The sequence below is a fragment of the Xiphias gladius genome, chromosome 6 (genome assembly GCF_016859285.1).
Source record: "Xiphias gladius isolate SHS-SW01 ecotype Sanya breed wild chromosome 6, ASM1685928v1, whole genome shotgun sequence".
NCBI lineage: Eukaryota > Metazoa > Chordata > Actinopteri > Istiophoriformes > Xiphiidae > Xiphias > Xiphias gladius.
Genome location: NC_053405.1, coordinates 9,955,268 through 9,982,307, shown reverse-complemented (window position 1 = coordinate 9,982,307; position 27,040 = coordinate 9,955,268). Strand labels below are relative to the sequence as shown.

The 27,040-nt window shown below is 40.4% G+C and overlaps 1 protein-coding gene across 1 annotated transcript in view; it reads left to right on the top strand.

Annotated features, from left to right (window-relative positions):
* nek7 (NIMA-related kinase 7) overlaps positions 1-27,040 on the top strand; it is a 60,602-nt gene that overhangs the window by 14,091 nt on the left and 19,471 nt on the right. Inside the window, exons 2-7 of the mRNA XM_040128898.1 lie at positions 8,412-8,499; positions 15,367-15,507; positions 16,474-16,536; positions 20,410-20,520; positions 24,173-24,281; positions 25,953-26,060. Coding sequence (XP_039984832.1) covers positions 8,446-8,499; positions 15,367-15,507; positions 16,474-16,536; positions 20,410-20,520; positions 24,173-24,281; positions 25,953-26,060 — 586 coding nt within the window. The 5' untranslated portion in view covers positions 8,412-8,445. The remainder of the gene's footprint in view (positions 1-8,411; positions 8,500-15,366; positions 15,508-16,473; positions 16,537-20,409; positions 20,521-24,172; positions 24,282-25,952; positions 26,061-27,040) is intronic.

The window sequence follows — 27,040 nt, the reverse complement described above, 5'->3', positions numbered from 1 at the left end:
TGGGGAGGACAAGAGCGAGGGAGATGGCGAGAGGGGAGAAGAGTGGAGAAGAGTGGCTGACACCTGCATGTGCTTGAGTTCTTTTCACAGTGGTGGACGTCTTTACTATAGATAGTGGCTGAGAATGCAAAAAAGGAAAACTGAGATAGAAGGGGATAACATGTGTAGGTGTGCATCTGCAGGCAGACACACACAGATGTAGACAGAGAAGAGTCCAGAGTCGTTGATGGGATTACTGGCTCATGGAAGGTCCTGAGATTGCAGATATGTTTTGTAGAGGCTGCAGTAGGTGAAATGTACACACACCGGAGCAGAGCACTGTACTAGTTAATTTGGATTGTTGGGGAATCAATCAATTTAGGCCTCACATGGAGCCCAGGCTATTTGTGCTGTGCTACTTACTTCTGGAGTAAAATAATCATTAGCCCTATGAAAATCTGGAAGTGAACATTGTAAAGGAAGGCTGTAAATGGTTAGCAAGCAGCATTATGGATCACTGGCCTTTGAGTGTCCCAATGGACCTCAGTGGTTTTCTTTGTCTTAATTCCCTTTTTTATCATTTCTCTGTGCTCCCTTCACTAGGGTAGGGTGAAGTTAACACACAGACATTGAGACATATATACATGTACAGAGCAGAAAAATAACATTTTTGTACTTTTACTGTTTTTAATTGTTTTGCAAACTCTAAATATCAAATTAATTTGCAACATCTATGCACAAATCTTAACACTGAGTTGGAAGTAGAACTAGACTGATAAGCCGCCAGGGCTGATATATCAACCGGTTTTAGCTAGTTGCAGTTACACTACATCGGTATCTGTCTGCCAATATGTAACAAGAAAATGCATTCGGAAACTGCCAAAGATATGTCTGAGGTGATTTATAAATGATGCCAGTTTATCTTTCAACTTTAAAATCGCTCAGTACATACAGTATCTTGGTCACAGTTCTTAAATAAACAAATTTAAAGCATCCATATCATAAATGTTTGCTTATTTCCTGTGTTTACAAATATGATATAACAGTAGCATCATCATTATCAATTTGTTTTGGAACCATGACATCTGCATTGGCCTCAAAAATCCAGTTTTGCAGAGGCCGTAGTTGGAAGAGCCTGAAAAGCCACATTGAGTTTGATCAGATACACTGATTTGTACATCACACTTCCAACACACTCTGAAACAAGACATGCACATTTTTCTGTGCAGTCTGAAGAGACCTGGTCATTAATCCAGCCATGTTGTGCCTGCTGAATAATGAATTCTGTTTGATGTCACAGTTGTTGTTTGGGTCCTCTGTCTGACTATTTGAGATTCTTTAATATTCTCATGGTGAGTTGCTCCCTGATTAACTTTATGCTTTTGTAGCCAGATTTAGGGAAAGGGAAAATTCTAAATGGTTTGACTCTGTAATGTGTTTGGCTGGCTTTGTAAAGCCTGTTTTCAAAGGTTCCTCCTTTATCTTCATGTTGTGTTTTTTCTTTTATATTGAGAGACAATAAAGTTTCCTCTCTTCATTTTCTATTCCATCATGTCTTGGACTGTCTTATTCAAAGTCCTCAAAGACTGGCTCACATGCTGAGGTGTAATTGGTCCTCTCCCGCTCTCGCCTCTCTCTCGGCTCTCGGTCCAACAAACGCAAATGCTCGCACATTTGGGCTAATGATTTTGAATAGTGATTAAAATGAATTGGAGAGTGCGCTACTTCTGTAGTATCCGGACCCCTCCATCATTAGTGGGTCTCTTTCTCTCTCTTCCTCTTTTTCTGTTTCTGTATCATCAGTGTTAGTCAAGCAGGGGTTTCAGACGAGGCCTGGGGTGGGCTTTCATGAGCACAGACTCAAAGATTTCTCCACTTCTTGTAATCATGGACACCACTCTTCTAGCACTTTCACTGTCATCTTTTGGCTTCTCAAAGGTGCCTTTGATTCCCTCACATCCTACACCCAGGCCGGATAGTGTCACATTATATTTTTCCTCTCTCCTTTTTAACTACCCCCCCAACCCCACTCTTCACTCCATTTCTTGCCCTTCTCTTTCCTCTCTTCCTTAGACCCAAGCTCATCAGTGTGTGTTCATATTTATTGTCCTCGACCGGGAGCTGATTTAGCACTCTTCTCTTTGGGACCGCTTAATTCCAGGACCCTTCCCCTTCACTTCCCCCATCTTCCCCCCTCCCTCTCACTTTGCCTTGATCCACCTTTTTATAATCGGCTCCGGCTCTTTGTTTTTCTTCTTCTCCTGTTTTAAATGAATAATGCAGAAGGGAGGAAATGGGGATTAAAGAGGAGCTAAAGCCAGAGCCAACTTCTGTGGTGCACAGCTCCACACCGTCTCTCACATGACCAGGAGCACATCAGGGCTAACAAGCTTCTTTTTTTCTCTCTCCTGGCATTTTTCTCAGTTCTGCATCTGTGTCACTCTGTCCTCCCTCACCCCTGCTGTGCCCTACTCACTCTTGCCTTCTCCCACTCAGTTTTACCCCAGTTGACTGAAGATATGCCCTTTCATATTAAAGTTGGACGAATTGTTGTCTGCTGTGTTTGCGAAAAGCCAACTTGTGCATACTTTTCTGAGCAAAGCTCATCATCATACTGATGTGCGGAAACAATAAGTTGAACTATTCTGTGGCATAACAGGTGAATAAACAAGCTAAAGAAAATAAAATATTGTATTTATAGGTTTAACTCAGTTAGCAGCTTTTCCTAGTGAATGGTTAATGCAAACTTAGTTCAATTGCATATCTGTTATGGGATCTCGAGGAAGATTCTATTAATCAGAAGTTTTATTATACTTTTTTTTAAAAAAAACAAATGGCTAAATGTTTTGACCATTGGTGTGGTTTTACACAGTTGGTTGTACAGAAACAACAAGCACAGACAAGCACCTGTCACTCAAGCAAGAATGCTCTAAAACAGATTTGATTATATTATTTATGATATTATTAAGGGATTTAACTTTGTTTGTAAAATGAATTGATTCTGTACTTCACAAGAAAAGTAGGAGGAAAAGAATTTTTTTTTTTTTCCTTTTTTTCCCCCCATTTACTTAAAAGAGCAGTCCGATTTTGTTTTTATTCATGAAGTTCAGTTTACTCGTCATGAGGAGTACTTCTCAGACTGTGAAAACGGTTGCATAATGTCTTCTGTGGTTCTGGAGGGAGCTCTCCAAAGTTTGAAAAAAAAAGTAACCCGGATGATGTCATCATGTGAGTTCCCCAACTTTGTACATGTGCAATACTAATACTAAACGCTGGAGTACCCATTTGATTGGAGCCATCCGGGGAACTGCAGCTTAAATTGACGCTCTACTCAGTCTGTTTCTTGCTGAGTAGAAGGCATAGAGTTTTGCACAGTACAGTGGTTAATTGAGCATGTGTCACAAGAAAATAGGAAAAAAAAACACCAATTTGAGATTAGTATGATAGGATGTAAGTGAGGAATGGAGATATGTCTCAAGTAAGAAAAAAGAAAACAAATCTTGTGTGTGAAGTGTGAGAAGAAAGAAGGTTCTTCACTGAAATTGCTGAATAGTCTTGTTAATATATTTTCGCTTCCTCCTCCTGTTCTGCCGCACTCTGTTTTTCCCTTCCTACATCTATCATATAATTACCTATGTGTGATTGGGCCTGCTGTGAGAATGTCGGGCTGAAGTCTCACATTAGATGGAACACAGTGAGAAAGCATTATTTGTCTACACTGAGTGGTTGGTGGTCTGGAGGGGACAGGTTTTTTTTCATTTTCCTGACAGAAAAACAACCATCAACCATTTCCGAAAGATAAATTGGGTTCTTGCTAGCTCGATTACCAATATACTGTAGATCTCCCCAATTTTTATCTGCCAAAAAAAAAAAAAAAAAATGCACGCGTGTGAGTAAGTATCTATATATGTGTTTTTTGTGTGTGTGTGTGTGTGTGTGTGTGTGTGTGTGTGTGTGTGTGTGTGTGTGTGTGTGTGTGTGTGTGTGTGTGTGTGTGTGTGTGTGTGTGTGTGTGTGTGTGTGTGTGTGTGTGTGTGTATATACGTATGTATGTATGTGTATATAGCCTGTATTGATTCTCTACCACACACCAAACATGGGTTTATCTTTTTGCACATTTACAGCTGTCTTAGGCCAAAGCCTCATACGAGTCTCTGACATGCATTTATGAATAGTTGGGGATTTAGCTTTTAGCTGCTGCTGCCCCACTGCTGCCATAGTCCTAGCCAGTCAGGCAGCCATCATTTCTCGTCCACATGATAGAAATGTAGGCAGATTGGTGGCTGGAGTTTCCAATGCTTTTTATGCCAACCAGATGTTGGGGAAGTCAAAAATTCCCTCCTGTGATGACAGCAAAACCTTTTGTGGGACAGAGACAATGAGGGATAAAGTGTACTAGGGTTGTGGAGAGAGTGATTCAGGGAGTATTAATGTTAACATGATGAAAGTTTTAGTCTACCTGTTTGTCGGATTGGTGGAATCGCTTGGACAAGGCTTTACTTTTGATTGGTTTCATATTAATTGAATTGTGTAGGAATGGGAGCCCTAAGAGCGTGACTCGTTTACTCCACTTGATTGAGTTAGCTTCGTTAAATGTGCTGTTTCTTGGTGTGTGTTAATCTAACATGGCAGTCTTAATTGATCTTGTTAATGTGGGATGTGGGAGGCGAAAGAACGTCAGGGACCTCAGATGCCTCCTGGTTATTTTGACACGTAGAAACAATAGAGGGTTAGGGAAAGGAGTAAGGGTGCCAGCCCCAGTCTAGCAAAACACAAAACTGAAGTGCGAAGAATCACGAAAAGAGGCAGGAAGGCTGGCTGGGTGGATGACTTCTAAGTCCCCTGTGACACCAAAATCAAAATACCATAACACTCAGTTAGTCAGCTATTCAGTCAGCCTCTGTCTAATAAGCCCTGTTTTCACCTGGTAGTAAGTTCCCCATGCATATCCAGGAAATTTCCAGATTGTCTTAACAGGGCCTGAAGCCAAATGAAAACAAAGGTACAAATATTATAGGCTGAAGTGAATATTTATTTATGGGGCTGCTGTTTTCCGTTTTTACCCATTTTATTTAAGGATTAACATACATCTATCAACAAGTGCCGATGGGCGAAAAAAAAAATAAAATTTAAAAACAATTTTTTTAATACTGTTTTTTTTTTTTATATATAAGACATATTATATAAATAATATTTGATCATAATCACTAGCAATATACACAGTTTTTAAAAATTCACTAACATTACATTGTAGTTAAACAATCAAAGTTCCATAATAAGCAAGATTTTTCCTTGTTATTGCTCACAAAGATCCCATCACCATGTGACACAGTATGTGGGTCAGTATAGAATAATGGTGTCTCATAGACATAGTAAGTTCAATTACAGCACATAATATAGTTTTCATTTTCAGATCCCAGGTTTCCACTATAAAATGATTTGTCTAATCAAATGATAAAATTGCATAGATGTGCATATTAATGAGGAAAACTGATTTTCTTTACACTACTTTTTGTCCTCAATGCATTAAAGTGCCAGCCACTCATTTACCATGTGAAGATAAACATACTGGATAAATATTTGACAGGCAGTACTTTTACTAACTTAATGAATAATCACATTAAGGTGATTAGGCTTAAAATGTTACGGTGATTGTGTGAATAGAGCAGACTACTGAAGTACTGATCCTTTATTTTATGTGACTGGAACCATTGTTTGTTTATATGTGTAGAGAATTACATTTCCAATCCCATTAGTCTACTTGTTTAGGGTTGGCATGGGAACAACATGTACTATGATTATGAGGACTGGGATTAATTTCAGTCTGATCACTTGTTTTGATGTCTGTGCAAACTCTGACCTGCACATATAAATATAGATTTCTCTGGATATACTTTATAAAAAGTACTTTTCTTTTCTTATCTGTTGAAATTATTTTATTATTGCTCAGTCAATAAAGGTAGCTTAAGTTTGGCAACACCGGATGGGACACTGGATGGGACACTGTACGTAGCCTAAAATATCCCTTCAGTGGTGTTTTCATGGAAATGGTCAAAAATTAATCAACATGAGTATGGTGTCTGTGGTACATTTAAGTAAACTAACCAGAGTTAGGCCTATATGAAAGTCATGGCAATAGTTATAGTCAAAAATGGGAAGGATTGGACATTTAACAATGTTTTTCTAGTTTGCCTCGAGTGGTGGTTGCTTTTTAAATTCTTATTAATTGTAAACCCCTTTTACATCTGAATTGATTTAAACTTGTTTGAAACAAGCTTTTAATGTAAATTTCAGAAAATAACATTCCCAATATAGTCAAAGCAATCCCAGGAGAAATAGCGCTGTGCAAACACTTATTTTCATGATCTTCAAAGCTCACATGAAGGCCAGTGAACCCCTGGAAAGAAAAGCTGAACTAATCTAAAATAAACAACCACGGTACTGGCACAATACTTGCCTGCTCGTGCGCACACATACGTGTCTTCTTACATATATTAAAGCCCCCAAACAAACACACAACCATGCACTTTAAGTGCCACGCATTTATTACCTCCGCCAAGGAGGTTATGTTTTCACCCGTGTCTATCTGTTGGTTTATTGTTGGTTTGTTTGTTTGTCAGCAGGATTATGCAAAAAGTACCAAACCGATTTGCAAATAACTTGGTGGAGGAATGGAGCATAGGCCAAGGAAGAACCCATTAAGTTTTGGTGCAGATCTGGTTAAACTTTCCTCAACATGGTGAGATAGGGCATTTTTCACCTTGGCGGATGTATGCACTCAACTGAGTGTCATTCTATTTTATTTATTTATTTATTGCGGGTACTAATTCACATTATTAACCTTTTTAGTGAATGGGACTGAGGACATCAGCAGAGAGAGAGTGCAATTCTCATCTCCGTTGTAACAGTGGATTTTTTTTATTGGCCGGGGAGGTTCGAGGCAACAGAAAGGACAGACAGATACTGATACACAAACGACAGACGGATGTCTTTCACTCTAGTGGAAAAACAATTTCCCACTGTGAAGTGTGTTGTGTCTCTTTTCCTTTGAGGTCCTTTGAACTTGATTGTTTGTATGTCCATTTGTGTTTGCATGCATGTGCAGTATTCATGTAAATAAGACATTGCAAATAGGCAACAGATAGTGGCAGAATCATAAATCCCTTCATTAGAATCTGGATCGGTATACCAGCCATATAGGGTAGTAGTCCTTGGTAATTCCTTTTTTTTTTTTTTTCCCTTACTGACTGTTGAATAAGCAAGGTCCAGACTTTTTTTTCCCACTGCATCTGTCGATACCTTCCGCTTGTAATTGCCTCAGAGCATTAGCCATTTCCATTTTCTCCACAGGCTCCCAGTGTGACTGCATGTGACTGCATGTGCGCATGCGCACACACACACACACGCACACACACACTCACTCACACACTCACTCACTCACTCACTCACTCACTCACTCACTCACTCACTCACTCACTCACTCACTCACTCGAAGATCACAGAAAATATGGGTGCACAAATTTCCTTAGCTTTATTTTGAATGCTGAATACATGCAAACACCTCACCTCACATACTGTGTATTTGTTTGCTTGTGGTTGTTGTTATACATGCATTGTATCCTGTGTAAATTATGGGTAAATTGGTGTTAATTGTTCCACTATGTAACCGTATTATGTGAATTACAGTGTGCAGTGGAAATGATCCTACAGCATCTGTCAGAATGAGTTCTTTCCACATACATGAATTGAGAGTAGAGTCTAGAATCATAAGCTAAGTGCATGTGTGAAAATAATTTTTGCATCATACTTTTTTCAAAGATTTATGTAAATTATTAATTCAGGTAAAATTTCATCTTATGACACTTTCTGTTTTAAGTGTGGTGATAAGCCAAGCAACTGCTGGTGGGGTATCTTCTGCAATTAGCTTGCTTCTAGGCTAGATGCCAGAACATGCAATTATACAGTACAATGGCGTACACCCATACCCAATACACTCACCTCTGTGTGGCCTATACTTTCTCAGTAAACAGAAAAAGGAGTGGAACAGGAAATTTTCCTTGGAGGAATGCCAAAGAAAATACAGAGTGGCGTTATCTCTGCTTTGTTCAGATAAATACCTCTGCCTGCTGTAGCCGTGCCATGCTGCAACTTGAGAGGGACCCAGACAAAGAGTGTCAAATCCACAGGCATGACGTGGGATCAAGTTCCGCTGAAAACGGACACTGTGGCAGCAACCAGCACTCAATAGTTTGGTGCTGAACAATAACAAACATTTGTCCAGTTGATTGACGTCATTATTTTCGTGATCGTTGAATTTAGTGGTATTTATTAATCGATTTGTTTATTTTAGGAAATGACTGCTGAGTGTTTTGTCTAATGGTCAATGTTGAGTCTGTTAACCAGAAGTTCTGTTTTGTGTGTGTGTTTCTCAGAGGTGTAAAGGATCAAGCTCCTAACACCACGGATATGGACTCGCAGCCACAAGGACAGCAAGCAGCCGTGCCAGTGTTCCAACCCCAGGTAACCCCACACTGAGACACCAACATGAACACAAGACAAACTGAAAAAGAGTGTTATGAAGTAGGATGACCTATTAAGTGTGTAATGAAAATTGTAGGCCGCCAGATATTGTGTCATCATGTTTGATACTGAAGTAAATCTCTGCAATAAAGCAGTATGAGATTCACAGGAGTTAGATAAATGTAATAAAGTATCTTGATTTTTCAGATGTTTCAGAATTTTCAGTCAGCTCAATTTATCGATAAACAGTTTTTCAACTTAATTTTTAGAAAATGTACTTCATCATGATTGTGATAGAAAATAACAAATGGTATGATAAAAAAATTTTATGCACAGCTAAGGGTTGTTGCTAAGGGTTTCTGTTTCAGTAAATGTTTTATTGTACTCGTGACAAGTTTTGTCCTACCATATATTCAGTTCAGTTCAATTAAATTTTACTTATATTGTGCCAGATAATAACATACATTATCTCAAGGCACTTTTCAGATTAAGGTCAAGATCTTACAATATTATATAAAGAAACTCAACAGTTTCCACCCATATGTAGTTTTTTTCATATGTATATACATATATGTGTATATAAGTGCCCAATTCCCAAGTAGTGTGTGATTTTAGTTAATGGGGATTTTGGGTTTACAGATTGTTTCCCTGTAGGTTAATTGACAAGGGAATGCATTAAATAATTTATGATGATATATCTCTTCATCCGTTCATTGCAAGCATATACCATCCCACCTCCTTCGCGTTTTGAACTGTAAACATTCTCTGTTGCCCCTTTTTCCCTGCGTCAATCAAGATGTGCCTTTCAGTCCAAAGATCCTTCAGACCACTGTAACCTGTGTGTGAGATACACAGCAGTGGATGAATGTTGAGTTGTTGCTATTGATCAGAGCTCTGGAGGCTGGCAGAGCCTGGCCTCCCTGCATGCCTCTCTTGGGTCAATACAACTCAGGTTTGCTCCGTGCAGATCTGGTCATTGTTGGATTTTAATACCGCCCTCCAACATCAGGCCCATTGATTTCTTTCCAGAAGGATGTTTTTGCCTCCATAACTATTGAATAGACTTTAAACAAAGAGGATCATCCATATGCCCCAGAGTACTTTTTTTTTTCTCAAAAAAAAAAAAAAAAGAAAGAAACAACACTAAAAATAGGCCTGTACTCTCAGTTGTTGTTTTTCTTGCGTATGCAAGGGCACTGCAACATTAACACTGGAATTGCCAAGGGGGTTAATTTATTCTAAGATTTGTAATTGCAAAATTAAGGATAATTGGGTTGCACACAGAAGAAAGTCAGATAAAAGCTCTAATGATTAATTTGACTTAGGCAACACCCCCCCACGCATACACACACAGATACTAGATCCTCCGCTGATCTCCCAACAGTTGATTATGTGTTATTGTTCAGGCTTAATGATTTCTCCCTCTGTTTTTCAATCTATTTCTAGCAGTTTACATCACTGTTAATTCCAGGCCTACTTTTTGCACTTAGGTTTTTGAAAGCAGAGTAAACTTTCTGTGTGGCATCATGTTTTTTACTCTCACAGAGCACGCATGAACTGTTTTCACATTTAGTAGAGATGCATAGAGAGAGTCAGTTAGTATATGTAGATGGCTGTCTAGCCAGCATCCAGATGAGTGTCTTTCAACAAGTCCTCTATCTGTTTCACACTTTCCTAAGGTTTAGTCTGCTTGGCAGCACAGGGGAAAAAACCCGGCAGCCTTCTCCTGAAGAAATCTGAATTGTATATGTGATGAAGGATATTCTGTATCGCTTGCAATATCATTTCTCTTGGTCCCGGAGGTATGATGCATATGCATTAGGTAAACGAGATGAGCTGGTAAGATGTGCATTTTTAATGGCGCATTTGCTCTTTGAGTGAGTGGGAGGGTTGGTGGGGAGGCCCCCTCAGATCAGATTTTGATCGTCACTGCAGAGTTTGACAGACACGGATCTGTCTGTAAGCGCTGAGACAAGTCTGTGCGGTTGTGGAGCAGATTGAGAGGAGAAGCACCTTTGGGGTGAATCCTGCCGGTTTGACTGCCTGGCTGGCTCACTGGCTGACTGGCTGAGGATGAATATTGTATGGTGCCGTGCTCAAGGGGGCTGGTGACTAGTGAGGGTGGGAGTGAACCCCCCTGCTTGCCAGTTGCTGTTTCTGCCTCTCCCTATATCCCTCCCTGTCTCTCTTGGAGACTACATACAAAGTAATCTAACTAATTTTGTAAACACCGTTTACATATAAAAACAATTTGTTTCCAAACTTGAGTTCTGAGGTTGTATTTGTGGAGATCCCTGTCCATACTAAAACACTTGAACAATAAGAAAACAAAACAAAGATTCATTCTGCTTCGGTTGGCAAACGACAAAACTGCATCGCAGCCAGCATTTTGTTGGCAGTGAGAAAGACACAGCGCAGTTATTTAGCTGGGCCTCAGCTGGTTAAACCCTTAGTGTTGGTTCTAATGCAGATAAACTCGCAATCGGTTTCTTTGTATGTATACAAATTTTAGTTTTTGTTGACCAAAAACTCTGTGACCAGAAAATAGTGTTTTATCGTGGGTCATAAATGCTAACTATTTGTGAGGTGAATATTCCACTAGGGGTTAAGGCACTAATCATGAGTCACAACATCCCAAGTTCGTATCTGGTCTGGGACCCGTGTTACGTGTCATTTCCTTGCGCTCTCCTCATTTCATTAATTTTTCTAGTACCGGATATCTAACATACTCCTACCACAGTGTTCAGATTTATTCCACCTGGAGACAATTTTTTAAAAGCTCAGGTTTTAAATGCCGGCTTACTGTGGACGTGCCCTGAGTTTCTCCCTCTCTGTTTCTGCATCCCTCTCCGTCTCTCTACAGAGGAGACAGCACCTCTCTGCCGCCGCTGGCCTTTCTGTGGCAGCCGTTGGCACTGCTGGGCTGTCACATCACACCCTCCTCCCTCTGCTGCTTGTCTTCTCCCCCCCTCACCCTCTCTCCCTCTCCCTGTCTTCTGCATTCTCTCTTCCACTCTCCATGTGTCTTGTCAGTTGTGTTTGGCAATGGTGTCATTATTGGGCAGCCCGTATCACACTTTCTCCAATGAGCTGTCTGTCTGCTCTCTCTGTCTCTCGCTCCCATTTTCTCTCTCTCTCTCTTTCAGTCCCCCTGCTAGTGAGTTGCCCATGGCGTTTGTGTGTCACCTTTATCCCGAGAAATGTTGTCCCTCACAGATGTTACCCATAATGCCTTGCACGGCTGCCACTTAATCTCCATCCCCTGCAGCTTGTCCCCATCACCAACCAGGATGATGTGAGTGAAAAGAGTAAGCACACCACATGGTACAGCACAAAAATGTAAGTTAGGAAAAAGATGAAGAAAGATAATAATTTAGAAAGCGACAGTAATAAGAAGTGGTCCTAACACTAATTGTTTCTTTGTCTTAGCCTTTATTTATGGTATAGCCATGGAGTAAGTGATCATTTCTGACATATGACCTGTGACCCCATATTGTTACAGTCATCTAAGACTTTTTAAAATATTTAATATTGGCCATTGTTAGCAGATTTCAGTTCCTTTTGTTGTTTTTGCTTTAACATTGATCTGAAAAGTTTGTAATGGATAAATATAAAATAAGGTAATTTCTTTATTTCAGGCAAATAATCAGCTTTGTTTTCAAGTCTTCTGAAGAATTGTCTTTTATGCCTGGACTGGGTAGTTTTACCTTACATGCCCTATTATTTATTTTTCTTCTTTTTTTTAAATCATGGACATCAACAATCAAACATGTAGCCTTGTCAGCAGTTGTGCCATGCTTTACTCTTTCATATAAACGTGATTGAATAGACCTGTTTTTCTGGAATTCCACTAGACAACCCTTCATCTTTTAGCTCAACCATCTTATTTAACATACACACGAACAGTCAAGTTTAGATTCTTTTGAACAGTAATCTGTATAACCCTCCCAATTTTGTCCAGACACTGACCCTGCATCACTCAGGGTCATTCCTCTGTGACTTCCCTGTGTGTGTGGGTTTGTCAGGGCCTTGTGTTTCAGCTGGAAGCTCCTGATTGTGTGACACCCGTGTGCGGCAGATGAGACGGCCTGTCAGTCAGCTGTGGACTGGCTGCCCTTTGAAGGCCAGGCCAGGGGGCAAGGAGGTGCCGCAAATGGCCTGTGAAGTTTACATACACTGCCCACTGCTAAACAGATTAGCTCTAATGAAGTGTCTAATGCCGAGGCCGCTGGCTGACATAATCCTGCCTGGCAGCCCGGCCCCTTGGCTGCCAAAAAAGCCGCCCTCCCTCCAGCCCTCTCTTCCGCCCTCGCACGGCCTCTGCTGCCACCCAGGGCGACTCCACATGGGGAGGTGCCCACTGTTAATCATGCCGGACAGTGTGCGATCTGACATGCAAATGTAGGTCATTGCATATGTAAATGTGTGATTACGGGGCTGGCATGCCAGGACACATTAGCAAGACTGTGCTCTCAGCAGGCGGTTGTCACAGCGCTTTAGAGGCTCATGCTAACATTTGTCAAGCTACCACGCAGCGAGTGAAAGCAATGCCCCCTTGTCCTCTCTCCATCTCTCTCTCTCTCTCTCTCTCTCTCTCTCCCCCTGATCTACACACCTGAAACTGTCCATCCTGCTTCATTGCACACTTCTATTATTAACAACGCACTTCTATTATTATTAACAAAAACCATTGCACAATATGGCCAGACTTTCAATGTGACACACCTTGCAGATCTTTGTGTAGGTTTGCATTTAGCCTCTCTTAAATATAAGTTTAAGTTATCGTAAAATCCCCTTTGGAACAATATGTTAGTATTGTTAAAGCATATAGTGGTCGTTATTACCAAAGCGCTTCAGGAGTTCTTTAGAGCTAGGAAATTTTGAACAATGGGATACGTAGCAGAGTGTCATGCTCACTGTCAGACTGACTCTCAGACAGCTCAGGATGATGGCGGTGTCATGCTGAAAAATGCACACACCTCGGCAGTGTTAATTGGACAGGGCATCTCATTGGCTCACACCTCTTCCTTTGGCTGTCAACTTTCAAAAACAATGAAATGTTTAAATTACCCCCCCCCCCCAGCCCCAGCCTTATTCTAGCAATCCTGTATGGAATCATTTGATTATAAATCAGTGTTTATCAAGCAAAAATAAATATTTGCTATTTCAACACCTCACATGCAAGGATTTGCTGCTTTTTCTCTGTTTTATATCATTTTAAATTGAATATTTTTGGGTTTAGGCCTGTTGACTTAACATGACTAGCAACTTGAAGATTTCACCTTGGGCTCTTGCAAATTTTGGTAATCAATTTCAACAATTTCAGACATTTTGATTGATTGAAAAAAATAACCATGAGATCTCTCAGTAGTGAAAATAATTAGTTAACGCTTTACGAACCACACAGCTAAACTTGTGTCTGTTGTTTCCTTTTTCTATATTTTGGTTGGATTTATTAATTTTTCACCGAATTAAAATCTCATTGTCTTCCTTGGTAGTGAGTAGACAGCTGAGGGAATCCTCTATAGCCTGCGGTCTGTTCATGGTAACTCTGTCAAACTGTGAAACACAAGTGAAGCGAACAAGTGTGATGACACTCCCTTCTTGTGTGTTTTAGTGGTTAGGAGATTAATTTTTGACCTTCTCCCCCTCTTCGTATTCCTTCAGTCTGTCCTAAGTCGCTTGCCCCTGAGCTGCACCCACAGCTATATTGGCAGAAGCGCCTGTGACATGTGGCATTCTGATATCTGTCACCTTCTGTTTGCGCCCGCCGACGCCTTGTACAAGTTTACCAAAAGGCTGGAAAGGTCATTCAGCCTGCTCTGTGCCTTTTTTTTCTCACGTCATATGCAACTGGCTCATTCTGGTTTATCTTTGTGTGTGTGTGTGTGTGTTTTTTTTTTTTTTTTTTTTAAGTTGTGGTAGGTGAGTGTCTCATTATGCTCAGCCAATCATGTGATGAGGAATCTTGTAGTCTGTGGCCCATTGCCAGACTTTCAGGGATATAACTTTGCGAACTCGGAAACGTGGACTCCAGAGTTCATGTGAACTTAAAACCAAGTTACTGCTCCTTGATTACTCCAGGGATGTCAGTGTGCCGTTTGAGCCACAGACCGGTACCCATGAAACCAGCCTCATGGCTGATGTATATATCAGCCATGATACATATGCTGATATATAGCATATGTGTATATATATGCAGATGTAGTATAATTATAAGGTTTAATTACTTACATAGGAACATTGTCAATCCACATATTAAAGTAAGATAAAAAATTCCTAACTGAAGTAATCAGAAGTTTATGTGGTGCAAACATGGCAGCCACTTCCAAAAGATAATGCCAGGCCGTGCATGATGCTTTCCTACTGCCTGTGAGAAGTAAGTTTACACTTTTGAATTGATTCTAGGTGTTTGTTTTTTTTGTTTTTTTTGGTTAGCTATGTAAATAACATAAAATAAGTATTTTCCTCCATCTATGGGCTTTCAATGAGGTGACGTTGTGCTGCAGTTAAATATGTGCACATTCCTCAAGACCTTTCACAGCGTGACACATCAGCCTAATGCCAGTCAAATCATCATAAGCCTAGAGCAGCCTCTCAGCAAAACAAACTACAGAAGTTAGGCCTCACCACTGTTTCACTCACATCCTTCAGCCCTCTTCCTTTCCTCTTTCAGTAATGTGGAGATAGTTGCACTTCAATGGCAAATACATGGTTAATGCAAAATGCCTTTAAATTATTTGTTTTTTATTTTTTGTCTCTTTGTCTCATGTGTGTGCATATTATATTTGAACATATCTGTATGTGTGTGTGTGTGTGTGTGTGTAAATCTCAGTAGAATTGTTTTGTTTTTTTTTTTTTTTTCAGAAACCGCTGCAGCCAGATATGGGCCATAATTCACTGGCTAACTTCCAAATTGAGAAGAAGATTGGTCGTGGGCAGTTCAGTGAAGTGTACCGGGCGAGGTACCTGCTAGACAACACATCAGTGGCCCTGAAGAAGGTTCAGGTGAGGCAGTAGATGAGTCAGTTTGGATACCAGGTGTAGCCAGTGTTGTCAGCAAAAGTGAAATGTCGAACCATCCTTGTGTCTAACAACCTTTTATCATCTGTTGGTATGTTTTTTGTTTTTGTTTTTGTCTTTTTTTGGTTTTTTTTTTGTTTTCCCCATGAATGTTCCATCTGAGACATGTTGTCAGTCTGTCACAAGGCCAACACAAACAGACAAGAATACGTATTCTCACATTTATGGGCAATTTAGCGCTGGGAATTTATCTCACTCGCATACAGGATATTCTGCTGTAGTAGAAAGTCATGAATCTACACACTGATATTGTTGATACACAAATTCAAGTTGTTAAACTCACTAAAGCATCATAAACTTGAAATAAACTACATGTTAGTATGCTGAAAAATTAAAGGAAATAGTAAAAGATTCTTATTTTTTGTCAGTTTTTTTTAAAAAATTGGTAAATGTTATTAACCAATCTGATAGTGAGGACCACCACCACAGGACTACCACGCGCATACACTTATACATGCATGCAAATTCTTTGTGTTTTTTGTTGCGTAATTAAGTGCAATGTGAAGCACAAATCTACCTTCACAGTGTGACTCAGCAGTTCTCATGGTGAATGCGCAGATGCGCAGGTACATACAGTATTCACTGACATATACACACATACACAAAACTAGGAGGGTATGCTGCTCTGAGTGAGTATGTATAAACATACAGACACCTTACACAAACCTTACAGAGTGATATGTGCGTGTTACTCAGATGTGGAACACCTGTAGTCACTCCAACGCCACCCTCTAGATAACAGCAGCCGTGTTTTCTGTTAAGTGATTTTTTTTTTTTTTCATATTTTCTCTACATCTCTCCATCTTACCATTTCTTGAATATGTGATAACACCCCTCTCCGTCCTCTCTCTCTCTCCCTCTCCGTTTCTCTCCGTTTTGATCTCTTGATAGATATTCGACTTGATGGATGCCAAGGCTCGGCAAGATTGCATCAAAGAGATAGATCTCCTTAAGGTAAAGAACCAGGGAAGAGGGAGACGGCGTCATGCGCTGTGCTCTGTTCTCTTAAGGTGCCTCAGCTGAGACCTTCCACCACAGGAAAACAATTGATCTGCACCACACGGCTTGGATTTGTGTGTTGTGTGTTTGGGCACATGCGCATTTGTGCACGTGTCTTTGCATGGTTATGAATGCAGAAGAGTGTTTCTGTATATTTGCACACAAGTAAAAAAGTGAATGAATATGTGCATGTGACTGTACCGTACGTGTGTATTGTGCCAGCAGTGTTACATTCCTCCAGGCTCACATTGACTTTTTTTTAATACCAAAACTATTGTTTTTTTATCTCTTTGTCATGTTTAAAGCTGGGCAAAAGAGCATCAGCATGGAAATTTGGTAGCCTCCCTCATGTGTTTCTTGATGTTTTACCTCCTCCCTTTCCTCATTATTCTTTTACTTTTTTTCCCAATGATGAGGTTTCATTTATCAAACTACCTTAAACATGTGTCAGCCGGGCTGCTCTCAAAAACTAATGAACAACTAATGACAGCTTCAATATTTCCCCCTGTCTGAAAGACTGTAGATGTGTGTCAAAGTTTTGTGTGTTTGTAGTTTGAATGTGTGCATTCATGCATCCGTGGTAGTGTTTCCCTCCATATAGGCAGCCTTTCTGTTTGTGTGTGTGTGAGTGCGTGTGCACTGCAGGCACTTTGTGCACATATGCGCGCTCACACGTACACATTAGGGAGAACAAGAAAACAAAACCAATTAGTTTGTGCCACTCAAACACTTGAGTGAAGCTCCTGGGGGCTTTTTGGGCCATTCAAAGACAACGATACTCAGATGCAGGCGAGACCCTGTAGAGAGCTGTAATCTGAGTAGCAGATTATTGACTTGACGGCACAAGACAGTGGATTTCGCCTTGGTCCGTATCTCTGACCTCCTAAGAGGGGTCATGGCAGGGTTAAATGTCAAACTCTGCTAGGTGACTACATTTCTCATTTCCTTTATGCATCTCCTACATTTCCTTTTTTCTCTCTCCTTACATGGATCCTCTTCCTCCATACCTTTTTTTTTTTTCTCTGTCCTTCCCTTCTGCTTGTTCCTATCTCTTCTTTCTATACCTTATTCACCCGGTTGCTATGTAGTTCCATCCATCCCTCCTCCTTTCCCTCTCCTTACCTCGTTTTCCCCCCTCAGAGTTTTTTCTTCCTTTCTTTTCATCCTATAAGCTGATTGCTAGTGAACATGGAAGTTATGCCTGGCCCTGTGCTGCCCAGGCAGCCCTATAATAAAGGGCGGAGTGTGAGAGAGAGACAGTCCTTCTGCCTTATCCCCACTAGACAGGCCAACAGGAGACACAGCCAAATCAGAATAATGAGAGGCGCACTGGCATGGGCCGACTGGAATGACACACATACTTGTGCACAGATACATGCACATATACGTGCGCGTGCACACACACACGCACACACAAACACACACACACACAAAAACACTCAGCCATGGCCTTTCAACAGTCTGCCTATTTTGTTTGTTTGTCTGTCTGCGTTTGTGTCTGCTCATTCATCTGTATTTTCCTGTTCTGGCATGGCGATTTCAGCTTGAGAATCTCACTTCTCACTCTGTCCTTTTATCTAAATCCTCGCTGATAGGAGTGATGGTTGCAGAAATAGCCTGCTCTCTGCCAATCTGGTAGTTTCACCATTTTTGAAATCCCACAGCTGTGTATTCCTCTTGCTTGTGGTTACTATCAAGACTGGATTGTATTTTGAAGACTAATGATCTGCCCTAATTAGCAGTGAAGAGCTGTAATGATGTCTGCTTGCTTCTGTGTTTTTGTGTGTGTGTGTATGTGTCTGTGTGCGTCTGGGTTCTGCGTCTGATTAGATTATAGCGGCGGTTTACTGACAAGACAGAGGACTGGCAGCAACCAGCTTCATTTAACCTGATACACACACTATAAATTCACTTTAATCTTTAGGTCTGTTTATGAGCAGTATATTTCTTTTGAAAGTTTAATATGTATTTAGTTTCTCTCCCAATGGACAAACAACCCAAAATTGCGTATCTACTCATTTTCTTACCCAGTGCATTGAAAAATATGAACATGTCATGTAACACAAGGCATTCATTTCTGCTGGTGGTGGGCATCAGAAGCTGTGGATTACTTATCATAATCCCCAGTTCTTTGATAACAGGTTGAGGCGTTAGAAGAAAAACTGCTTTTGTTGCATCTTCCTCAGCTGAAGTACACTAGAATGTAACAGAAAATCTTTTCAGCCATTGTTTTTCCCATTTTTCTACCAGCTGCTTATGAGCATGTAATTTGATTTTATAAATACAATATAAACTAATTTATTATCATGGTTAATTCTGTGTCATCAGATTGCAGTGTATTGTTTTTCTTTGAAACACATCACCAGCTCACATAATATATCACAGTCTTGCATGATTAAGTAATTGCACACACTGGTGGGTCTCAGCCAGCATGTGTAATTACATAATCCTGCAAGACTCTATGTGATATTTCCCAATGAATGATTGTTGTATGGCAGTAGGCTCCAATCCATCATTTGCATGTGAACATATCTCTTCATTCCTCTGTATCCTCGGCCTGAGGTTCAAGTTTTGGAAGAGGAGTGGGCTAGGATGGGTGGATGAGGGGACTTTTCATCACTTCCTGGCTGTGCTACAGTGTGGAGTCGTGCAGAACTGCTACTCTGAGCCAAAAATACATCTGGCAAGAGAGGACAAGGGAAGGTGAAGGAAAGATGGAGACATGAGAAAGGGAAAGAGAACAAATGGAATAACAGGATTGTGGAGGGATGCAGAGAAGGAGTGGAGAGTGTAGCGTAGCGTAGTGTACTGTACTGTGATCTCCTTTCCCCCTCTTCTCTGCATCATCCAGAGCATGAACATTTCTTTAATCACAGCAGAGAAAGCAGAGCGGAGCTGAGTGGCGGACGCTTGTCACACCGCTCCGTCTGCTTGCATCACGCGGCCCCCCCCCCAAACATCAACATCGCCACGCCACACAGCTCCATGTCTCGAGCTCTCCAGATATCATATTTTCTCTGCCTTTTCCCTCCCCCCAGGATTTAACTTTGTTCACCTTATCCCTCTCCTGCTCTTTTTTCCCTTCTCACCTTTGTTCTCTCTCTTCTTACGTCCTCACCCTGCCCTGTCTCCATCATTCGTTTTGCATGTCTGTGTCACTGTGTCATTTGTTCCTTTCCCTTCATTGCACCTCCCTCCCTCCCTCCCTCCTTCCCTCCCTCCCTCCTTCTTTTCTCTTCTTGCTCTGGAACTACCGGGAATGCTGTTCCTGTCTTATTGACCAACCAACAGGAAGGAATCTCAGCCAGATATGAGCCTGGAATGCTTGTTTCTCTGACTGCCAGCCATGTCAGCCTGGCGTGCGTGATTTTGTGTTTTTGTGTGTGTGTGTCTGTGTCTGTGTCTGTGTGTGTCACACATGGGTAGTTGTCATCACAGACAGAGGGGTTGTTGTGACATGTCACCCAGCATTGTCACACTTGAGGACAAAACCGTCTCATTAGGTCCACACTCACCAAATATGGTTTCCAAATAGGGATTCAACTGTTTTATTTTAATTGGTGGTGAAAGTATAGTTGATTGCCAACTCATTACATGAACCTGTCATTTATCAGCTGGTAGGCTGTTTTGATATAGATTGTATAGCAACTTTGTAGGAAGATGCTTACAAAGAAGTTGCTTTCTATAGCTTCTGCAAGGAAGGATTTTCACTCTTGGATTAGGTAGTGTGACCAAAGACACTCTTAATGTGACAAGTGTCACCAACATGTCTTGTGTTTGCTTCTTCTTTATCTCTCTATGACACTTCTTTTTTTTTCTCTCCCACAGCAATTGAACCACCCCAATGTGATAAAGTACCATGCATCTTTTATTGAGGACAATGAGCTAAACATAGTCCTGGAGTTAGCGGATGCCGGGGACCTCTCACGTATGATCAAGGTAACACCTGCCCTGCTAAATCACACTCTTTTCCAGGCAGCTGAAAGAGCACTTACTTTATTCGTGTGGTTATGAAAAACTCTTGAGTAACACTCAACCACAAGAGGCTTTAAAGACAGAGGAAAAAATAAAAATATACAGTAATTTAACTCATCAGATCTTAATCTGTTATAAATTGTAAAAATTCTAAAACATTCAACATTAATGAAAGAGCAGTAACTATTTCAAGACTCTGATTATTGACTTGTGGTAACAAATTTGTTTAACCTATGTGATTTATGCAAACACTGTAATTCTTTATTTACCTTGTTCTAACACTACTTCACTGTAATACTCAACATGCCCACCCAGTCAGCAATCAGAGATTTAGTGATCACAAAAAATATAAGCTCCTGGGTGGACAATAGTCCATCCAATTTAAAGTACTTTAATATGATGTCGAATAGATGGAAAACTGTTTTTAATACATGTCCTGGCCTCGGGGGACAATATCCAACAAAAATAATAGCCAGTCCAACATTGTATCACACATTTGGTTTCAGAAAGAAATGCTAGTATGGAAGCAGCAAACTGCTGACGTGGCCTTTTATAACTAAAGGAATGGTGGCGGGGGGTTTGTGGTTATTACAGGATTTTGACTGCCTGAACACTTGAGTCAATCTGAATCATCCATTCCACACTGAAACCAAAAACCAACTAATATAAGAACTCCTTTAATCCCAGTAGTCTGTGGTGACATGTGCCTCGACTGTGAAAGGGAAGTTATTAAAAAGTCGAGCTATGATTAATTGTCATAAAGTCCCAGCATGTGGGGGTATGTGAACAAATACTGAAAATAACTTATCTGGCTTTAATCATAAATTATCCTCATGTCTTTTACATATTAAATTTTGAGATGTCATTTGTGGTAATATTTAAAGAAAGATTTGGGAAAATGAAGATTTTAATTGTTTCTTTTTTAATTTCTCATGAACATTGTTACTTTTTCCTAAATACTGGCCACATGTCTTTGGAAAAAAAAAATCTGCCCAACTATTCATCTTGGCTAGATCTTCCTCAGAAAAGAGATGTTGTCATTTCAATGGTTATACCCAGTAAAATCAACATTCAATCAAAATGTAAGCATATGTATAGTAGTATAAAGTACATAATGTGTGCCTTTGAGCTACATAGGTGTGTCTTCAGTGATGTTGTTGAAATTGGAGCAGAAGAGGGAAAAGGGTTGTTCAAAAGTGGTAGCGAATACATCCCAGGCTCACCCTGTTATTCATCTTTGAGTTAGACCAAATCCCGGGTTATTATAAAAACCTGCCAGTATAGCAAATTAGTGGTTTGCATGTAAAAAGCCTGGTCTTCTTCCATGCATAAATGATGCTGCAGCGTTGTATCGGCACAGCTCGACAAGCTGTTTGCAGTCATACTCAGCAGCTCCACAGCCGCATAGTTCAACACAGCAAATTAGGAGAGGCGAGGATTAGCGGTACAAGAGAGTGAACATGGCAGGCTCAGCACACACACACACACACACACACACACACACCACTGATATATATCCAGTAAAGACACACACATTTACACACACTGAAAACGTACCTATGCCATTCTGTGTAAGCAAAGAATGTGCAGACACAACCATGGAAATACACACTTGCATACATGTTCAGAGATGTGCTTTACAAAGGCGTAACATGGCAGCCCAAAGAGGTAAGATAACAAACCACTGAGCATCATTGCTGTTTTAGCTAAGCTGCCGAGGATGCTGGAAGCATTCGGACTGTCCTCTCCGTATGGCTGCTGACAACACACACTCACAAATACACATGTACACACCTCTCCTCTATATCATTGCACCGTTCTAAATGAATTGTTTTCTAATGTAACAGTGGCAGTGCAGAGGTGCATGCCAGGGCTTAGCCCCCACTTCTTCGGCTGTAATGTGAAGTAAACACATTCGTACAGTGTTCCCGATACATGAATTTAACATTTTTTATTCTTTTTGATTTCTCGTCTTCCATGGTGCGCTCTCCTTCTTTCTCTCTTCTTCCCTCATTCTCTACTACTCTCTCTCTCTCTCTGGCCATCTCAGAATTCAAATGAAATCAAATGGTCCTTGATTTGCATGTACTTACAGAATATTGCATGTGCAGTGTTTGCTGTTAAAGGCATGGAGAAGAGGGTGGTGCTGGTGTTAGTGGGCGTCTATGTGCTCCCCCATTGACATCAAACAGTCCTCTGATATGGAAATGGGAGGGCAAGGGAAGAATGGCTCCTCGCTGATGCTTTGTTTGGATGTAGGCCAAGGTCTATCCCTCCCTCTCTCAATCTCTCCATGTATCTGTATCCCTCTCTTACTCTCACACCTTTCTTCATTTTCTGTATCTCTTATCATCACCTACATCCTTTACTTCCTTCTATTTCTCACCCCATCCTTCTCCCCCTGTCTCTTTCTTTTCTGTCATTCTGTTTCTCTTGTTCTCTCTCACACTGTTTAGTAGGTGAATGGACTAGAATTTGCAACAGTCCTATCATTTTTTCCTCCTTGACCCCTGATTTCGGTAGAGATGACAGGTTACTCTGTTTCTATAGCGGATAAACCTACTTCCTACTGGATATACCCAGCCCACATCTTTCAGCACACACAAAATTATATCGGTAGTTTGAGCAACAGTAGTATTATTGCCACAATTCTTGAAAATACATACATAAACACATACATACAGTTACCCTGTAGTGAATACCAATTTGTTGTTATCAATAATACATAATAAATTGTTTTCAGGGAAGTCATTTACTTGATTAATATTGCAGCACTTGTTGATATCGTCGGTCTGATTTATGTAGCTTCTTCCCTTTTGATGCTCCTTTTTCAATTACTGTACTGTTGCTCTTATTTTTAGTTTTTCCAGTTAAGAGTCTCTGCTAAATGCTTAAATTGTAATTGCCATGTGTATGATTCTCATCCAAGCTGGCTAAAGTCCAGGCTTTTCTTTCCTGCAAATGGACCCATAAGGACACCCATAAAATCCTGCTGGTAGCCATGTTTCTCTGTTTGAGGAAGAGTTCCTATCATCAGTTGTTGATTTTAGTCATTGTGGATCAATAAGCAATAATGTCTAAGTTGAAGCTCTGTCATCACTGTGGCTTACTGGAGAGGGACCAGAGTCTTTATGTTTTAGAACGACTCACCCAGCCCTTCAAAATAAATAAATAAATAAACTGAAAAACAACTGGAACCACTGTGCCACTGAAAGCTGTACTTAAAAAAAGAGCTGTGTGCCAGATGGGAGAGTTTTGGAAGGTACCACAAATTTCTTCTCTCTGTTCCTGGGAATGCATGTGCTTTTCATTGTAGGCCATAGAGAAAATGAGATGGGGCTTGGTTAGGCAAAGGACCGACCAAGAGGAGAGTGGTCTGGGTTGCATTAAGAGGAGTCACGGAGCTGGGGACTGAGGCTGGGGATGGATGCTGTATAAACACATGCAGACATAAACACTTTGCTACCAGCCTGAAATTGTATTCCGTGCCACACAAGACCTTTTCAAATTCCTGTGAAAATATTTTATGTTTTCCTTCTCTCAGGTATGCTAATATTACTTTGTTTTCTGTGTCTGTTCCCCTGTGCATGTGTGTGTGCTTGCATTTACTTAACAGCACTTTAAGAAGCAGAGGAGGCTTATCCCAGAGAGAACAGTGTGGAAGTACTTTGTCCAACTCTGCAGTGCGCTCGAACATATGCACTCCCGAAGAGTCATGCACAGAGGTAGTGATAATGCACACACACACTGTACATAAACTTACACCCACACACATATTAATATATAGATGAAATGGCTTGTTTATTATAATAGAATATATAGAATCTTTTAAATATATCTTAAGCCAGTTTGTGTTTAGAAATTGAGCCTTGATTGATGTTTTGAAAAAGTTTTAGAGTACTAACTCATGATACATACTAGTTGGACAGACTTGTACAAATGCTGCTACTGCTCACATCTCTTCTTATCTATGAATGTTTTGATGTAGTAACAGGAAACCAGTGGTTACTTCTCTAGAAAATGACGTTTAACTAGACCACATAGAGATATGGTCTTAAATTAATCCTCAGAAGATATCAATGTGTATTATATTTCTTGACATATACATTTGTTTTTGTTTTTTGTATTTTAAATGACTTTGAAAGTTCAACATTTTGCCAGAATTAAAGTCACAGAGAGTGAGCACACTGTCCTTTCTCACCAACAAAAAATATCATGCATGTTGAAAAAATGTTGGGGTGCATTGATATTCTCTCAGCACGAGGGTGATTAGAATCTTCCTGCCACTCGTCTAGGACTGGTCCCCTTGTCTAGTGGCTGCTGGGCCTTAACCAGGAGACCCAGGACATCACAGATGAAATGACATGTGTTCCTGAATGCAACCTTATACAACAGTAGTAAAACTTAAGTAGAAACTGAAGGGGGCGAGTTGTTTAGTGTGATGGATTATCTTTCTCAAACAATTTAAGTCTCTGTGTGTAAATTTTTCATAGCTTACTAAATTGAGCTGAAATCAATGGATGTCTGGAAGGTAGGAAATTAATCTTAAGAAGTTGCAGTCTATATTTTGCCATTATTTAGATTATACACAACTCCTGTTTAACAGAGTAAAGCATAGAGTACTTACACAGAGTATGGTCTTCTAAAGTCGAGGAAAATGAAAATAAGTGAAAACGATATCGCTGTGAGGGAATTTCTTCAAATTTTGCACAAAAGCTCACTTGGACTCAAGAACTGATTGATGAGCTGAACTGATTAGATAAACTGATTAGATTTTGGTGGTCAAAAGTCAAGGTCACTCTGACCTCACGTCTGTCCCATTTTTGTGAACTCAATATATCAGAAACGCCTTGAGGGAATTTCATTACATCTGGCACAAACATATACTTGGACTTAAGGATGGACTAATTAGAATATGGTGGTCAAAGATCGAGGTCAAGGTCACTGTGAACTCACAAAACACGGTTTTGGCCATAACTCAAGAATTAATACGCCAGTTATGACAAAATTTCACACAAATGTCTAATGGGATAAAAATGATGAAGTGATGACAGTTTACATCCAAAAGGTCAAAGATCAACTTCACTTTGACATCCTAATGTTCTGCAAACACACTTTTTATTAAATTCCTTCAAAGTCTTCACTATATATATTATATGAGTCTGGACAGACATGGATGACAACTGCAACTTCACTGGTTGCTGGAGGCATAAAACCATGAGGTGGTAATTCTAGTTTATTATCAGACATTCCTAACACAGGTGTTGTTGCTTCTGAAATTCTCTGTCACTAATGTTGCATTCATATTAGAACAGTGAGCGTGAGTTAAATTCATAAATACCCTCTCCTCTCCTTTTCACTTTTTCTGACTCCTCTCCATACTTTTTCTTCTCCAGATATCAAACCAGCCAATGTATTCATCACAGCCACAGGAGTAGTGAAACTAGGAGACTTGGGACTGGGACGATTCTTCAGCTCCAAAACAACCGCCGCTCATTCGCTAGGTAATTTACAAAAGTCTGTGCACACACTCACACACACGCACATACACACATTCACACAAAAACGCGTACGCACACACACACACATTCACACATATTCAAACACACACACACAAACACTGAGTGGCCCCCCAGTAATCACCCAATGTTGGATGTGTTTCATTAGGCATATTGAGGCCAGAGCCATGTGTCTCGTAGTCATGCTGCTTGGCGACGGCTGTGCCCAGCCCCTTCATTGGCCACTTAGCCACTTCCTATTGCCTTGACCTTTAACCCTAACACAGATGAAGACTGGGCAGAGGTGGCCGAAACACAGCTCTGATTGTGACTGTGTGCCATAAAACAAGTCGGCCAACTTTACAATCAGGGTTATTTTTGGCATTGATGGGTGTGTTTGTCACTTGTAGGAAATAAAATCATATAACACTCTTGTTTTGTTCAAAGAAGTGCAAATTGTAGCACAAAATTGCCACAATAATCAAGATGTAACAAAAAAAATAGGTGTGCTAAACCTTAGACTGTACGAACTGACAAACTGAATGGTACGGCATGTTTAAATGCATTCTTTAATGCTTAGGGTGTTTAATGACTATGGGAATTGTACTGTAAAACTGTAGGAGTAAAGCCTGTAACTTCAATAGGAGATTGAAATAACTCTTCAGTAATTCTTGATTTCAAAAGGAATAGACATAGAGATTTCTTCCACTTCAAGCTTTGTCTTGTCACTGAAAACCTATAGTTAATCTTACTTTACAGTAGACAATGGGTTCAACACAAATACACACATTCAAATATGCACACCTACCTCACTTGGAAGGTGTTGTAGTGTTTAAAACATAAGCTTACCTTTTAACAATTTGTTAAGAGAGAGCTGTTGCTACCAGCTTTTACCACTCTGCCGGATTGTTACAGTCTCTCAACTCCTGCACCTTTCTGTTGGTTAAAATAACAGAGCATATGCTGCAAAGTCAAGATTGAGTCAG